Source organism: Sinocyclocheilus grahami, unplaced genomic scaffold, assembly GCF_001515645.1.
Source record: "Sinocyclocheilus grahami isolate Dianchi unplaced genomic scaffold, SAMN03320097.WGS_v1.1 scaffold639.1, whole genome shotgun sequence".
In the NCBI taxonomy this organism is placed as follows: Eukaryota; Metazoa; Chordata; class Actinopteri; order Cypriniformes; family Cyprinidae; genus Sinocyclocheilus; species Sinocyclocheilus grahami.
In genome coordinates, this window is record NW_015505818.1 from 454120 (window position 1) to 472690 (window position 18571).

At 35.1% G+C, this 18571-nt stretch overlaps 1 protein-coding gene across 1 annotated transcript; it reads left to right on the forward strand.

Annotated features, from left to right (window-relative positions):
- Positions 1-275: 275 nt before the first annotated feature.
- LOC107558293 (sodium channel protein type 2 subunit alpha-like) lies at positions 276-17828 on the forward strand. The gene is made up of 5 exons (XM_016241939.1): positions 276-565; positions 9408-9714; positions 11022-11140; positions 14486-14575; positions 17625-17828. Exons 2-5 carry the CDS (start codon positions 9448-9450, stop codon positions 17755-17757), a joined length of 609 nt encoding a protein of 202 aa, XP_016097425.1. The 5' UTR covers positions 276-565; positions 9408-9447; the 3' UTR covers positions 17758-17828.
- The last annotated feature ends 743 nt before the right edge of the window (positions 17829-18571 follow it).

An 18571-nucleotide genomic window follows, 5' to 3' on the forward strand; every position in this document is an offset into this window, starting at 1 on the left:
AGAGAGAGAGAGAGAGAGAGAGACGCGCAAACTGATGCTGTGCGCCAAATAAACTGGAGAAACTTGCAAATGGGCTAAAAATGCACTCTGATCTTCTGGAAGCACGGACCACGTTTGGACACAGAGTTCTTTTTATATGAATACTGGGAAAATATAGTTCAACTTTAAATTCGGAGCGCGTAAAATGAGCGTTGCGCGGGATTAAACTGATGCTGTGCGCCAAATAAACTGGAGAAACTTGCAAATGGGCTAACAATGCACTCTGATCTTCTGGAAGCACGGACCACGTTTGGACACAGAGTTCTTTTTATATGAATACTGGGAAAATATAGTTCAACTTTAAATTCGGAGCGCGTAAAATGAGCGTTGCGCGGGATTTGAGAGTAATGCATTTGTGCGGAATCCAGATTTCAGTGAAAAAAACTGATTACCTACAGCACTAGAGACAGTCTGAAAAATCTTCCAGAGTCCTACCCATCATGGATCAGATTGGGATTTTGGATTTACATCGGCGCAATAAATGCAAAACGCGTGGACGCAGTGCTGCGATTAACGGAGTTTACATGTAAGAACAATACTTTATTTACCTTTCAAAGGGTAGAAGTTGATTAAATGTCTCGAGTTGTAATCTTTCTAGTTTTTCCAGTCATTGCTGGTGTAATACTGCATATGCAATGATTTGATATATAAATTAAAAAGGGAAACGCACGTTGAACTATGTAAATAACAGAGGCCAAAGACAAGAAAATTCTTAAAAGTGAAGATTCTTCGAGGTTCAGCAAAGAACCTTATTCTTTTCTTCGATGTTTTACGGATATATGGTTCTTTGGACAAAGTTGCTCTAATAGGTTCTTTAGATCAGTTTTTAGATTCTCATCTGTTATTAACAGAGACAATCTTGTCAGTTCTCTCCAGCACATAAGGTCCAAAAGTTCACATAGAAAATAAAGGATTTCCTTTTCAATTCAACTTGGAAAGAAGTTTAAACAAAGAAAAGCATGTATAGCCTAATGAAAAAAACGTGCACAAAATCATTAATGTAAGTAATTGAGTCTTGGTAAAGAGAGTCAGATGTTCTTCCACTGCACTGTAAAAAATAAATCTGTGATATTTACGGGAAAATACGGCAGCTGTGGTTGCCAGAACTACACCATAAAAAATATGGTAGCAACATTTGAGGTTTTACAGACTTAACTTAAATTCACAATAAAATGCTGTATTTCATTAACTGATGTAATGTTAATAAACCAACATATTGAAGTACTAATATCTGTTTTGAACCATTGTAATGCACTGATAACCACCAAAAACAGGTGGTGATGAGAAAGCCACATGATGAACCAAAGCTCATCACAAACAGGAGGGCAATACTTATATCTAGAAGTTGCACAGTGTCATTCACACAAACACTAAACCCCATCACGGTAACACATGATACTGATATAATGCAATAAACATTAATTTAACAACATTAGATGTAAGTTTAAACCCTAATGTACACAGCTAATAAGAAAAAGCTAAGAAACATGTTATTTCAACAAAAAAACATCAAATATGAAGTGTCATGCAGGGTATTCTGGGAGTGTCAATTTACGGTTTGTCACTGTAAATTATACAATTACTTTTTCTTTTTCACTGCCAAAAACCGTATTTTTAACAGTATTTTACTGTAAAATTACATTAAATGTAATTACATTTATTCACTGAATATAGTATGGAAATGACTGTTAACTGGTTTTTACTGTAAAAATCACAATCATTTTTTACAGTGTGGAGCTCAAGATGCTCTAACATGATCATCAGATTTTGTTCCGCCCCAGTGCTGCTGCTATTAATTCAAAATAGATACAATCCAAATTCAGAGACATTCTCAAATTCATCTTAATTTGCACAATTGCAATGCTGATAAAATCGAAGCATTTTCACTTGGTTTCAGGAACATTTTAAGAGTGAATTCAACCTAGAAACAAATGTCAGTTGTTTGTTGACCTTGCGGTGACTTTTTCACCTTTTGCAACACAACTGGTAGAGCCTGATTCTACACTATTAAAGGTTCTTCAATGGCATCTATGGTTCTATAAAGAACCTTTAACATCCAAGGAACCTTTCCATTCCACGAAAGATAAAAAATAAATGATCTAAGAATGTCTAAGAAGTTATGAAAACGTTCTTTTTGAATGTTTAAAATGTCCAGTTTATGGTTTAAAAACATTTTTTCTTGGTTATACGGAGGTTAGGGGAACATTCCATTTCATCATTTTGCAAACATTATGTGATTATTACCCTTGAACGTTCAGTGACATAAAAAAAGACCAGATAACTGTTCTATTAACATTACTGGAAGAACGTTTGTTCATACCATTGAGAGACCCTTGCCAGAATGTTATGAGAAAATTCCCTGTTAGCTGGGTTTATAGTGGAAAAAGTTCTTTAGAGTTTTAAAATGTTCTTCACATAAGAAAGCAATGGTTATTTTAAGTAAGGTTCTTTGGGGAACCAACATATTTCTTCTACTTTTTGACACTGCTGCAAAAACCCTGTGATGCTAAGGTTTCGGGTTTAATCCCCGTACCTTGAATGCACTTTGAACAAAACCATCTGCTGAATGCACTAATGTTAAGGAGGATAATTTTCTCTGTGTTGAGTGTTTGAAACCAACTAGTTCGCTGTCCTCACTTGTCCTCACTTGGAGTTTAGCAGTCAATTCAGATGGCCTGCAGGGAGTACATGGATATAATGCATTATGGGATAGCACTCTACATGACACCTCCCATTTAACGATCCTTAATGGATCTGTTGGTTTTATCATGCCAGTCAGAACAGCGAGAAAGCAATTGCGTTGCTGTGATTTTAATGATACATTTTTAATGATACGATACATTTTTTTGCCTTATACAGTTTAATGAGGAATTGAAATGTATATAAAATTGCTTGAATGTAAGGAAACATTTTGCACAAAATGTTCTCACTTTTTAATACAAGCTGAATACAAGAGCTGATGCTGATAATCTCAAAATGGCCAAATATTGATTTATCAGTATGACTGATCACTAATTTCATTCATTCATGAAAAGTCATCTTATTTTATAGTGCTTTGTACAATACAGATTGTTTTAAAGCAGCCTCACAGTAACAAACAGGAAAATAACAGAATCAATAATAGAAAATAGATGGATGGATGTGTTTGTAATGATCACAAAGGCCTGCCTTAATTCTCAGAAACGTCTCAGTAAAAGTGACTAAATAGGTAATACAAGCTCTGTTTGCTGAGGCGAAATATTTGTGCTTCAACATGCTTTCCACATTGTCTGAAAGAATACGCAATTCCTGCATGAACTTGATTAAAAACTGTCAGGTGCCTTTTGTCTGTTGGATGAAATATTGTAATTGGCTTTGTACAAATATTCAATAACACAAGAGATATAGATGTTGTATTTAATATGACCATATGGTCAACTATTTTGATCGTTTTCTCAATCAACAATGTGAATCATGAAATAAAAATAAGATTAAAATATATCATACATCTAAACAAAATAGGTCTACTAAATTGAATTTTGGAGAGGACTGGTTAAATCAGTCGTGCGGCATGATCAGAGTCTCTAAATCCAAAAGGTTGTTAAAAATGACCTGCTGAAAAGGTTAATACAATCAAAAGTAGCGATACAAATAGATGAAGAACCCAGAGAAAACAAGTGTGCGGCACGAAAAAGTACTGCTTTGAAAATTAACAAAATCCTGACTTACTTTGATTACATTATGTTTGAGAGAATGTGAGTCATTTAGATTGAAATCAGCAGACAAACGGCTCTACGACACACTCACATTACACTGATTTTGCATTATTAGCTGAAAGACGGGTTGAAATTATGAATACATGTATTTACAAACATTTATCTGAACACTAATCAGCTTGATCAAAGGTCAGGAAATTATATGCCGCATTTGTAATTTAATGTTCTAAATAGTCTTTGTTATGGCTGTAAAGCTTCAGAAATATGGGCACGGGCCTGTTATTTTAAATGAGAACAGAGACAAGTACGGCAGATCCTCTAATAGCACTATGTTGTTTGGGTTTGGTTTCCTACAATATAGGCTGTTGGAACTTAAAAAAGAAGTTTGTACAGTATTTCAAAGACATTCTGTTCTTTTGAACTTTCTATTCATGAAAAAATGGAATCATGGTTTCTCACAGAAATTTGAAGCAGCACAACTGTTCTCAACATTGATAATAAGAAATGTTTATTGCAACTTACAATACACTTTACTGTAGGTTTAATGCCCCTGGAGTAACCTGAGGTTAAACGTGTGTTGCTCAAAAACACAATGATAATAGCTCATGGATCAACACTTGCTGGGTTCGATGCCATAATCTTCCAGTTTTCATGACCCTATTTATTTTCTCAATTCACGTTACTGGGCTTATTACTAATGTTTCATCCATGCATTTATTGATTATATTTTTTCACTTTGTAATCTATAATCTAAATGACTTTGCATTCACATCTGCCTCTATTTTCATATGCAATGCTCACTTTTCACAATCCAATCAACAACCAATGGATAAAATCCAGGCTTACATTTTTTTCTTGCTCGATAAGCTGTTTCACTCTGAAATACATCACAATACAGTAGTGAAGTCAGACAACTTCCATTTCATGCCGACTTAAAAGTCACTAGGCTACATAAGGTCATGTACACAAAACAGTGAATGACAATAAATTTGTCTCTTTGCAACATTTAAAAAGCAAAATTCAAAAACAAATGCAACATTCCTGTAGCTCAAACAGTAAAGCAGGGTGCTTGCAACGGCAAGGTCATGGGTTTGATTTCAAGTGAATGTTGCATGTGGTATAAGATATTTGTTCAGAATGCATGAGGGTAGACAAAATTGTCTAAAGCTTATCAATTTGTTGTCTACCCTCATTGTTATCACCCAAACCTGAAACAAATTGCTGAAAATGCACTCAGGCTATCCGAGATGTAGAGTTTGTTTGTGATGAGTTTGTTTCTTTATAACAACAAGTGATGAGTTTCTTGAGAAATGTAGCATTCCATCACTTGCTCAACAATAGATCCTCTGCAGTGAATGGGTGCCGTCAGAATGAGAGTCCAAACTTGCTGCAAAAACCCTGTGATGCTAAGGTTTCGGGTTTAATCCCCGTACCTTGAATGCACTTTGAACAAAACCATCTGCTGAATGCACTAATGTTAAGGAGGATAATTTTCTCTGTGTTGAGTGTTTGAAACCAACTAGTTCGCTGTCCTCACTTGTCCTCACTTGGAGTTTAGCAGTCAATTCAGATGGCCTGCAGGGAGTACATGGATATAATGCATTATGGGATAGCACTCTACATGACACCTCCCATTTAACGATCCTTAATGGATCTGTTGGTTTTATCATGCCAGTCAGAACAGCGAGAAAGCAATTGCGTTGCTGTGATTTTAATGATACATTTTTAATGATACGATACATTTTTTTGCCTTATACAGTTTAATGAGGAATTGAAATGTATATAAAATTGCTTGAATGTAAGGAAACATTTTGCACAAAATGTTCTCACTTTTTAATACAAGCTGAATACAAGAGCTGATGCTGATAATCTCAAAATGGCCAAATATTGATTTATCAGTATGACTGATCACTAATTTCATTCATTCATGAAAAGTCATCTTATTTTATAGTGCTTTGTACAATACAGATTGTTTTAAAGCAGCCTCACAGTAACAAACAGGAAAATAACAGAATCAATAATAGAAAATAGATGGATGGATGTGTTTGTAATGATCACAAAGGCCTGCCTTAATTCTCAGAAACGTCTCAGTAAAAGTGACTAAATAGGTAATACAAGCTCTGTTTGCTGAGGCGAAATATTTGTGCTTCAACATGCTTTCCACATTGTCTGAAGGTCATGGGTTTGATTCCAAGTGAATGTTGCATGTGGTATAAGATACTTGTTCAGAATGCATGAGGGTAGACAAAATTGTCTAAAGCTTATCAATTTGTTGTCTACCCTCATTTTTATCACCCAAACCTGAAACAAATTGCTGAAAATGCACTCAGGCTATCCGAGATGTAGAGTTTGTTTGTGATGAGTTTGTTTCTTTATAACAACAAGTGATGAGTTTCTTGAGAAATGTAGCATTCCATTCAAGTGAATGTTGCATGTGGTATAAGATATTTGTTCAGAATGCATGAGGGTAGACAAAATTGTCTAAAGCTTATCAATTTGTTGTCTACCCTCATTGTTATCACCCAAACCTGAAACAAATTGCTGAAAATGCACTCAGGCTATCCGAGATGTAGAGTTTGTTTGTGATGAGTTTGTTTCTTTATAACAACAAGTGATGAGTTTCTTGAGAAATGTAGCATTCCATCACTTGCTCAACAATAGATCCTCTGCAGTGAATGGGTGCCGTCAGAATGAGAGTCCAAACAGCTGATAAATACATGCAGCTTCACATCACGAGACATTAACTGATGGACTGGAGTGGTGTGGATTGCTTGTGGATTATTGTGATGTTGTTATCAGCTGTTTGGTCTCTCATTCTGACGGCACCCATTCACTGCGGAGCATCCATTGGTGAGCAAGTGATGCAATGCTACATTTCTCCAAATCTGTACTGATGAAGAAACAAACACACCTACATCTTGGATGGCCTGAGGGTGAGTACATTTTTGTGAACTATAATATATTGTGAACTACTATATATTGTTTTAAAACAAGAAACAGGCTACACTTCATTTCCCACATTAATGTGTGTCTAAACTGACAGCTGAATAATTCTCTACAGCTGACAATTGTTAGTCAGATCAAGCCGCCGTAAGCCACTTTGAGGCTGTGGGTTAGATAACGCTTTCTGGTGAAAAACTGAAAACATGTCTGCCAGGAGAGGAACAGGAACTTCCTTCTCCATGTGCTAATCTTCAGACACGTCACTCCAGCTGCTGAGTTCAGCTGCAATAAAAGCACAGGCTGTTAATGAGAGCGGGTCAGTCCTGTTAGTCATTCGGTTTTACTAATATACGTACTGCCTGACACCAATTTATTCAGATGTTCCATTCAGGATGAGAGATGAAGCAGGAAGTTGAGAAGGTCAAGGCTGGATAAGCCTTTATTCATTAGTGGATGATTCCTTATACAACATGTCACTGTACTGAATGAGTCCTGTTCTGGTTAAAAGGAAAGTCACGAATATGCAGTTTTCTTGAACATTATGCAATGAATATTCAAGAAATTACTAGATGGAATTGATAATCGCTTAAGATTTGAGAATCTTAATATACAGTACATACAGTTTGCACACAACCCCAAGAATTAGTTTCTGTGACTTTCATGCAATGTCATCATAATCTACATAGATGAATCACACGAAACCTGCCAAGAACATGTCAGTCATATTACTTTCTGCATAAAAATGCATGCATTTTGTGTCATTATTTTCATGACAATTAAGCACATTTTCCTCTTCAAGTTCTCATTATTACAAACACAATATATATTTAATGTATTAATACATCATTATAGTATGTATTATACTGCCAATAATTCTGGGGTTTCAATTCTTCTTCAATTCTTCTCAATAATTTGGGGTCCATAAGATTTAAAAAAAATAAATTATTACTTTTATTCAGTAATTAATAATTAATAATTAATTTTATATCAGAAATGCATTAAACTGATCGAAAAATTCAACTTAAACAACATTTTTTTAAACAAAATCAAATATAACATTTATTTGAAATTGTAAAGATATTTCACAGTATTGCTGTTTTTACTGTATCAAATAAATACAGCCTTGGTGAGCTTATGAGAGTTTCAAAAACGACCTCAAATGTTTGAACGTTGGAGTATATTGTGTATTACTGTATTACAATAATAAAAAATAAAATTAATTGCATTAAATTAGTTCATACTTAATGAAATCATAAAAGACTCAACAAAAAAAAGTAATTAAAAAAAACAATCAAAATAAAACACTTAATATTTTAACTTTTAATATTTTCACAAATATAAATATGACTATCAAGTGTCTGTATCTGTCACGAATCCGGTCCATGAACTTCCAATTTCATTGACTCTCGCACTACACACTGTTGCACATCACCCCGGACTACATTTCCCATCATGCATTGCACTGATTGCACGGATTGCACACAGCTGTTAACACTGATTGCACCCAGCTGTTTCATATCACTCCCTCACTATATAACACTCACTCTGATCCCTTCCCTCTGCCGAGTATTGTTTCAGCGATTATCACTCCCCTAGTGATAGCTACACTACAGAGCCCTCAGTCGTGCCTTAGCCTTAGCCTTAGCCTTAGCCTTAGCCTTAGCCTTAGCCTTAGCCTTAGCCTTAGCCTTAGCCTTAGCCTTAGCCTTAGCCTTAGCCTTAGCCTTAGCCTTCTCTGATCTTCGCCTGGTTTCCTGGATTCACCCCTTTTGTCTTGCTCCTTTTTGATTCTGTCTGCCGATCGTCAACCTGCGCTAGCCCTAGGACTATTCTTGTGTTTTGCCCGCCATATACCTGTCTGCCTCTGTTTGACCCTGCCTGCTTTATTTTCTGATCTTCGCCTGGTTTCCTGGATTCACCCCTTTTGTCTTGCACCTTTTTGATTCTGTCTGCCGATCGTCAACCTGCGCTAGCCCTAGGACTATTCTTGTGTTTTTGTCCACCATATACCTGTCTGCCATTATCTGACCCATGCCTGCTTTATGACCACGTCTCTGTCTTCTCCTAAATAAAAGCTTTGCGAATGGATCCGCAAGTCTCACGTCTCGTCAGCCCCGTAACAGAATCTGTGTGTCTGAAATGTTGCAGGATCTATTCTCTTTTCTTTTCTTCATTTACGTTCAAAGTTATTGAATCAGCTGTTGTTTTGGTGGTTTTTAGTGGACTTATGAAGCCAGTTCTTCTTGCTTTCACACAGGTGTCCAAGCAGAGGAACCACAGGTTTAGAAAATCACATTAACTATCAACACGATCCACTAACCGCAAACAAGCACAACATTTTTGTTTTTATGTTTTTGCATCTTTCTTTACAATAAATGTCACTTGCTTTGACATTTAGCATCTTATGCAATGAGATTCAGACATTCTTAACTATCCAAATACTTTTTGGAGTCTCTGTACATGAATAACACATTTATAAATCACTCACATCAGACAGTTGTTGTAGTAGTCTGGAGGTTTACACTATGAATTCAGATGTTACAGTTCTGATCCCTGGTAAGTACATCTAGGGAACTTAAAAGTCACTGAGGGAAAACCTCATCGTGCCCTTGAGTACTGCACCTACTGACTCCAGAGGGACTGAACCCGCAGTCACTGTGCTGTAAACAAGCTGTTTATAGCCTTAAAGTGTGACTTTCTAACTTTATTTTCCTGTCTGACTCACTCTAGCTTTGAGTAACTTCTAGTACAGGACGATCAGGATGAAAAGATGGCGACCATGCTCTTACCAGCGGGTCCTGATGGCTTGCGACCGTACACTCGAGAGTCTCTGGCGGCCATCGAGCAGAGGATCAGCGAAGAGCGGACCAAGAACACGAAGGATAACAAGGCGGACCCGGGGAACACGGAGAAACCCAAACCCCGCGCCGACCTGGAGGCCGGGAAGGTGCTGCCTCGTATCTTTGGTGACATCCCCGCAGGACTGGTCGGAGTCCCGCTGGAGGACATCGACCCTTTCTACTTCAAAAATCAGAGGGTGAGTCAGTGGCCTTCAGATGTTTTAGTGCATCCTAAAGGAGGAGTGAGTGCTGTAAATTAGGTCTAATGGATGTGAAGTTTATGTTTTTAGCTGATAGTTAGCTGGTCCTTGAATAGACAAATGTATCTATATAAGTGCATGTAATGATTTTGTCTTGTAGCTGTTGAAAAATATTTTCTATTTTTTTCTGAATCGTCTACCTTGAAAGCACCCACCTGGTTCTTCTGTCCAATAGGAAAGAAAAATATCAGTCTCTTTAATATCCCAGATGTTTCTCCCAGACCACAATGAGACAAACTGGAAAGCAAAAGACAGTTGCCTACTTGTCCTGTAAAACACAACCTAGTAATCTCATGTTTCAGAAGAGATCTCAACGTCTCAAACCGTTCTTAGATTAGCCAAGATAAAGTCTGCATCAAAAGTCAGAGATCTCAACATGAACTCATTTCTCATGAAATTTTTTCAAGCGTTTTCATATTTTTCTATTCTCAAAACAGGCTGGTTGATTGGATTGAATGGCTCATTTTTTTTTTACATTTTGTTCATTCAATAGTTTTCATCCACAACCCTTTACAGTGCAAAACATATGTTCTTACTGAGTATTTCTGTCTTGTTTTCCAGTAAAAATATCCAAAAATTCTTAAATCAAAATACATTTACTGACACAAGTCTAGTTTTCTAAGAAATGCATCCAAATTAAATGAAATTGTGCTTAAAACAAATGTCTGCCAATGGGGTAAGAAAAATAATCTTGTTTACCATTTGAATTAAGTTTATTTTTCTGACCCCACTGGCAGATATTTTACATTTTTAAAATGTTTTTCCAAAACATATACTCAGCGAAAACTGTTTTAATTTGATCAAAAATACAGTTAAATCAGTAATATTGTGAAATTATATCATAATTTTAAAATGTAATTTATTCCTGTGAATCAAAGCTGAATTTTCAGCATCGTTATTCCAGTCTTCAGTGTCACATGATCCTTCAGAAATCATTTTAATATGCTGATTTGCTGCTCAAGAAATATTTCTGATTATTATAAATGTTGAAAACAGTTGTGCTGCTTCATGTTTTTGTGGAAACTGTTACATTTTTCCAGGATTCTCCGATGAATAGAAATTTCAAAAGAACAACAATCATTTAAAAATAAATATCTTTGCTGTCGCTTTTAATCAATTTCTTAAAAAAAGAATCACACTGACCCCAAACCTTTGAACGGTATTATATGTATCAATAACAGCAGATAAGTGACATTTCATCTGTCCAGATTGACTGTTTTCTCTTCTTTTGTTTCTTTTCACAGACCTTTATAGTACTAAACAAGGGAAAAGCCATCTTCCGCTTCAGTGCCACATCTGCACTCTACATATTCAGTCCGTTTCACTGCATCAGAAGAATCGCCATAAGAATCCTAGTCCATTCATATCCTTCCACTGCCTCTTAGAAGAACATTTCTCTATGTGTTCATGTTTACTTGCTCGGATAATTACAGAGAGATTCGGTCTGTTTACAGCCGTGCTTCTGATTTGTGTTTAATAACTTGCACAGATATCAGACTTTAAGACCGCAAGCTTCTCTAGAAACACAGCTGCACTGATTTCTTTTTTAGATTGCAAGGCATTTTATAAATCTGGTTTCCAAAAGCATCATTTTAAAAGCCAGGTATATTTTGACCTGGGCCAGTATGTAACCAACATACTGATTCCAAAAAGGTACAAAAGCTGTGACTATGGCGGTACCTTTTCAAAAGGTACACCTTTTTACCCCTAAAGGGTGCAAATAAGTACCTTAAAGGTACATAATAAGTATCTAAAGTGTACATATTTGTACCTAAATGGTGTGTAATTGTTTTGAAAAGGTATCGCCAAAGTGACAGCTTTTGTACCTTTTTTTTTCTGAGAGTGCACCAAATGCAACAAACTAGCAACCATCCACAACATCGTATCATTATTGTGACTTTTGCATGGGCAAACACCACTTATATTATCAGAAAATGTAGCAAAAAGTGGTTTGGTTTTTCCCTCTGAAACTAATCATTATTATCAAAAGGCATCAAAATCCAAAAATCTGGCCCAACAGCAAAATGATATCCAGCTGCTCACACTTTGAGGTGAATCTAAAATACTTACTATCAGAATTCTATTGGATTTGATCTCATTTCTGAAACAGCTCTATAATGTTCTTCTCTGGCATCGCCAACCAAATCCGCTGAGATTCCTCCTCTAAGTCCCCAAATGAAATAAGGTCATGTGACAGCTGCACATTACGGCGCGTCACATACACAGATGTTTTGAGTGTCTGCGGTCATAATGCACGCAGGTGTCTGGTCCTGTGGCAGCCGGTTCTGTGTTGAAACAATTAAAACCGATTTAGCAGAGAGAGGGACAGAGATTTATTATAGACTGCATCACAGTGTCACTCCATGTTACTCTCTTATTGCTTTACCAGAACACAAAATGTTTATACTCCTTTAAACTCCGATGACATTTCAAAGTACATTTTTTCTTAGTTTTTTCCAAAAATTAAACTCACCCATCATATATTAATTACTGAGAAAATAATAATAAAGTTAACACTTTACTTGAAGCCTTTATACACAGTATAATGCATTATACAATTTATTATTTTAATGCATTAATTATGCCCCTTATAATGCATAAAATGCAACTTGTTTTTTTTTTTTTTTTTTACAGTGCAACTTTATAACTTTAGAAATTATAATGCATTAAAACAAAGAGTGGACAAACAACCAATTTCCAGCATAACACGCAATCTCCAGACATTATAATAATGCATTTTAACATTGGTTACAATTATTTATGTCACAAAAAGTAAAACATTTTTTTCATGTGCTTTAAAGTCTTGCCGGTTAAACTTTTCATTCACGTGCTGTTCTGACATGCGCTTTTTCTGAGCGCATACACCTGAAGCGCGCACACACTAAAAAATCCTTGTCAAACAGCGCCTGGTTCCTGGACTAAGTTATCGTTCGCGTCTGATTGCTTTAATACTTTCAGAAACACAAGGTTTACATATAAACACAGTTGGTTATGTCTAAAGTGAAAGTAAACAGTTGAGAGTAAAACGGATGTGTACCTGTATATTAGAGGCATGCAGCTCTTAAAGCAACAGTAGACTAATAGTACTAAACATGCTGCCGCTTGTCATTAAAGGGATAGCTAAAATTCAACCCAAAATTAAAATTCTGTCATTATTTACTCAACCTCATGTTGTCTCAAAGCTGTATTAATTTCTTCCTTGTGCTGAACCCAATAGAAGTTATTTTGAAGAATGTGGGTAACCAAACAGTTGCTGGTCCCCATTGACTTGGGAGGGGAAAAATAGTAGGAAAAAATGCTATGGAAGTCAATGGGGACCAGCAGATGTTTGGTTACCCACATTCTTCAAAATAACTTTTGAATGAATGAATGATGCATTTGATGCATTGAACTTTTACGTTCAACAAAAGAAAGAAACTAATTCAGGTTTTAAACAAAGTGAGTAAATGATTACAGAAGTTAAATTTTTGGGTGAAAAAAATCACTCAGTGCTCTTGACTGAAGAACTTTGATACAGTTACTTTAATAAGAATAAATGTATAATTTATACATTGAAGTGTACATAGTGTTTTATTTTTTATATTTGTTCATTCAATTTCTTGAATGCTACTGCTAAATACACCAACTGTACCTGAAAAATAAAGCACTGTTTGTTTTATTTGTATGTGTATTTGCAATATGAATCTTTGTTCTATTTTTTAATAACAAAGATAAAATAATGGCAAAGGTTTTTAATCTTCGCCCACTTTGGCCTAAATGTCTGCCATTCTTTTTTTATTTTATATTTTGTTACGTTGTAAGACTTTGTTTTTAAAATATATTTTTATATTTTAAATACTATAGGGAAATGAGTTTGGCTTTATTGCTCAGACAACTTGCAAAATAGTAAAACCAACATGACAAAGAATCGTGATAAAATTGTGATTTTCCTGAAAAAAATCGTGAAAATATATTTTTGCCATATCGCCCACCCCTACTTTGTTTTATGCACAACTTAGAAAAATATTTTTTTACAATGTATATTTTCATGCTCTAAGCAATTTACAAACAAAAACGTTTTCAAAAGCACAAATAACATGATGAGGTTGTCTTCTAAGTTACAGTTAATAGGAGCATTCGTACTAAATTTCCCAGACATTAGCAAGACTTAGAGCTTTTTCCACCACTATTGTAGAATGATCTACTTCTAGTTGAAACACTATAGTGTGCCGCAGCGTCTCCTCTGACTGGATGTTTATTATAAGCAGTTCAGACAGAGCCAGTGATATCTTGTGTTATCCCCAAATGCCACAGCCTCTGAAAATCCCCATACTGAGTCCATGTTCAGGCTCTATTAAAACCTCACATACAGAATACAGAAAACCGAGAAAAGGAACAGATGCTTGCCTATCACTGGGGTAAAATCCTACCATATGTTCAGAAAGGATAAAGAGAAATGACATCATGAATATTGATAGCAGCTTCTCCAAAAGGTTGTTTAGACATGATGTAGAACTTAGATTACCAAAGTTCTCATTTACTGTGTAGTTCGATCGTAACGGTAACTTGCTTCGGTGAGGGTCATCCGTAACTCTTGTCACAGGCACAGTCATTCTGAAATACAATAAATGGTGTCAGACATTTCCAGTGTTCCATTCATGCTTAAAAACAAAGAAATTTCAACTCTGAGGTTAATAGTGATAAGTGCTCATTTCCTTAACATGTTCACTTTGTTTAGCTTGTTCATCATGTGCACAATTTTGACAAACTGCTCCTTCATGGCTATGTCGGATCCTCCGCTGTGGACCAAATACCTTGAGTGAGCTATACCTTTATTCTGTTTTTAAATGTTTAAAAATATATTTCAAACTACCATGATTTTACTACTACCACATCACAACGGCATCATTTTGGTGATCTTTATATTTGTTCAGCTGTATATTTATTTGAATTTGTTTTGACCGCTAACCTGTTTGTACTGCAAAAATAAATGAATAAATAAAAAGAAATAAAATAAAATAAAATAAAACAAAATTAAATAATTATTTTACCATAACATCAATGCCACTGCCAATTCCAGAAAAGTTGGGACGTTTGTAAAATGCAATAAAATCAAGAATCTGTGATTTGTTAGTGATTTGTTAATGCTCTTTAACTTTTAAGTAATTGATAAAAGTACAAAGAAAAGATTTCTAAAATTTTCACTGACCAACTTAAATATAAACAAATTGTGATTTTGATGGCTGCAACACACTCCAAAAAAGTTGGGACAGAGGCAAAATAAAAGTGAAAAGGTTATAGAATATCCAAATTAATCTGTTTTGAAACAGTTCACAGTAAGCAGGTGAATTGGTAATAGGCGAGGAGATCATGTTTGGGTATAAAAAGAGCATCTCAGGATTTGCAAGCAAAGCTCATCACTTTGTGCCAAATTTTATGAGAGAAGTGTCAAACAAATCAAAAATTCAGGGAATCCAGAGAAATCTCAATGTGTGTAGGACAAGGCAGGAATCCTCAGGTGAATGTGCATGACCTTTGAGCCCTCAGATGGCATTGCATAAGAAACCGTAATGCTGCTGTGTTAAATATAGCCTCATGTGCTCAGGAGTACTTCAGAAAACCTCTGTCACTTAACACAGTCTGCTGCTGCATCAAGAAGTGCAACTTGAATCTCTGATACTCTAGGAGAAATCTATACATCAATTCTATGCAATGATGTCGCGGGGTTCTCTGGGCCCGAGCTCATCTTAGATAGTCAAAAAGACAGTGGAAATGTGTGCTGTGGTCAGTTGAGTCCATATTTTAACTTGTTTCTGGGAAAAATGGACGTCGAGTTCTCAGTCCTAAAGACCATCGGGACCATCCAGACTTTCACCAGCGACAGATGCAAAAGCAAACGTTTGTCATGGTATATGGGTGCATTAGTGCAAACAGCATGGGTGACTGGAATATGTCCGACGGTACCATTGACATGGAGGCATATATTGGAATTGTAAGGAGGCATATATTGAGAAGTCATTTTTCATGGGATGTCCATGGTTATTAGATCAAGACCAGGTCTCATTCTGCATGTGCTTCAACAGCGTAGTGTCTCATTGAAAATGTATGACCAGTCATGAAAAGGAAAATCAGACAATGACTATCACAGACTGCTGAGCATCTGAAGTCTTGTATCAAGCGAGATTGGACAAAAATATTGCTTGCAAAACTTAAACAATAATTATCCTAAATTCCCCAAAAATTAAACATTGTAACTAAAAGGAAAGTTGATGTGACACAGTGTTAAACGTGCCTCTGTCCAATCTTTTTTGGAGTGTGTTGCAGCCATCAAAATCAAATTTTGTTTATATTTACCAAATAAAATTAAGTTGGCCAGTAAAAAGATTGGAAACATTTTCTTTGTACTTTAGTCAATTAAATAAAGTTGAAAAAGAATGAACAAATAACATATTCTTGATTTTATGGCATTGTCCAAATGTTCCAACTGTTTTGGAATTGGGGCTGTATAAAAAAAATATATAATCATCATTTTGGTGATCTCTAGATGATGTCTGTACATATTCTTATTTGTTCACCATTTTAAACTCTAAAAAAAAGTATTTAAAGAATTTGCACTCATGCTTTTTTCAGTCATACCTTAATTATTGAAAAGTAATAATGAAATTAATACTAAAAATAAAATACTTTACTAATTAATTAATATATTGGCATTTCAAATATTTAATTAATTATAATTTCGGTGATCTCTAAGAGATCTGTATATTGATATTTGTTCACTGTTTTAACTCTAAAAACTGTTTCATATTTAATTTCAAGAATTTGCATGCATTTTAACATCAACCTGTTCACAACCCATTTTACTTAATATAATCATCATTTTGGTGATCTCTAGATGATGTCTGTACATATTCTTATTTGTTCACCATTTTAAACTCTAAAAAAAAAGTATTTAAAGAATTTGCACTCATGCTTTTTTCAGTCATACCTTAATTATTGAAAAGTAATAATGAAATTAATACTAAAAATAAAATACTTTACTAATTAATTAATATATTGGCATTTCAAATATTTAATTAATTATAATTTCGGTGATCTCTAAGAGATCTGTATATTGATATTTGTTCACTGTTTTAACTCTAAAAACTGTTTCATATTTAATTTCAAGAATTTGCATGCATTTTAACATCAACCTGTTCACAACCCATTTTACTTCCAAAATGATGCATTTTTGAGTGAAATAGATATTTATTAGGAAATAAGTGTGCATTAATTTGATTTCATGTTGAATTTAATGCACAAGAATATAACATTAGCATTTATAAGTGCTTCAGAATGTGTACTGAAATGCTAAAAAGAGTTTTCGTTTTAATTTAATGCTTTGCTAAGGTCCTGATAACCACATTGGTAAGAATCACATCTCCACCATTCTGCCTGCAGCATCAGGAATGCCACATTCCCATGATGTCACTTCCTGTCATGTTTTGAAGAGCTATAACATTACAGCGCATTGACACAGGAGCGTGAAAGTGTTCAATTTAAGCTAACGCTGCATAGCGCAGGTTTCCAGTGTCTAAGCCTTGACCTAGATTTTAACAGATGACTAGAGTTTCCATATTCACTGATTATACCTCTAGATGCCCTAATAATGACACAGTGGCAATAAAACATCATATGCATGCATGAGATCGATTTCTAAGAGATTGAATCAGAGCATGCAGCATGTTAACGATTCACCACTTGCATCAAAATAATCAATGAACTAATTTTATGCATGTTTCATTATGTTTATTTACAAGAAGTCCACTTAGTAGTGGCTAATAACACAACTCAAATGTAAATAGTGGATGTTTGCTTTTATATTCCTGCAGGTATACATTCACTGGCATTTACACATTTGAGTCCGTAATAAAGATCTTGGCCAGAGGGTTTTGCGTAGAACCCTTCACCTTCCTCCGAGACCCGTGGAACTGGCTGGATTTCAGTGTCATCGTCATGGCGTGAGTTTGATATTTGGTTTTATATACCCTATAAAGCCTACTGTATCATATTTGATATGTAAATTTCTAAAACCTCGAAATACACAATGTCGTATACAATCTACTACATGCCTTCTGTCTTCTGATTGATTGTTTATGCTGTTTTAGCAAGTAAAAGTCCTTTTAGTATCATTCCAAAAAATGTCCACCTTCAGCTTGTGCTTCACGTGTCTTTATGCTGAGAAATCTTTACAGATTCTTTATAAAGTAAATGTAAGAATAACATTTATATTGCTAGTAACAAACACTTACCGGACTGAAGCAACAAGGTTTATTTTATATATATATATATATATATATATATATATATATATATTTATTTTTTACCGTCTATACGTGACACATTATGGAACATCTTAAGAACCCTATCAATACAATTTAAAAAGCTAAAATGCTCACTAAATCAAATCAGTGTGCTGAATTGCGTACTGAATCAAATGAAACCATTCTGAATTGACAAAACAAATCACTTTTGCACTGAACGGAAAACCAATGAATCGTGAATCACATTGATTTGCTGTCACACCCCTGCATTATAATGTTGAACAAGGTTCAGTGATCGGCGCTGAAAACAAATCAATGAAACTCACCAAGATAACGTTTGTCAGTCAGTATTAGATCAACATTACAGAGGTCAGCGTGGTTCTGCTAAGCTTAGTGGCTTCACTAGAGACGTTTAAAATACAAATGTACACTGTACAAACTGAACAGACATTCAAAGCAGTGTTATTTTAGTATACTACTTAAGTTTTTGTTAATATTTTGAATGAAATTTTATC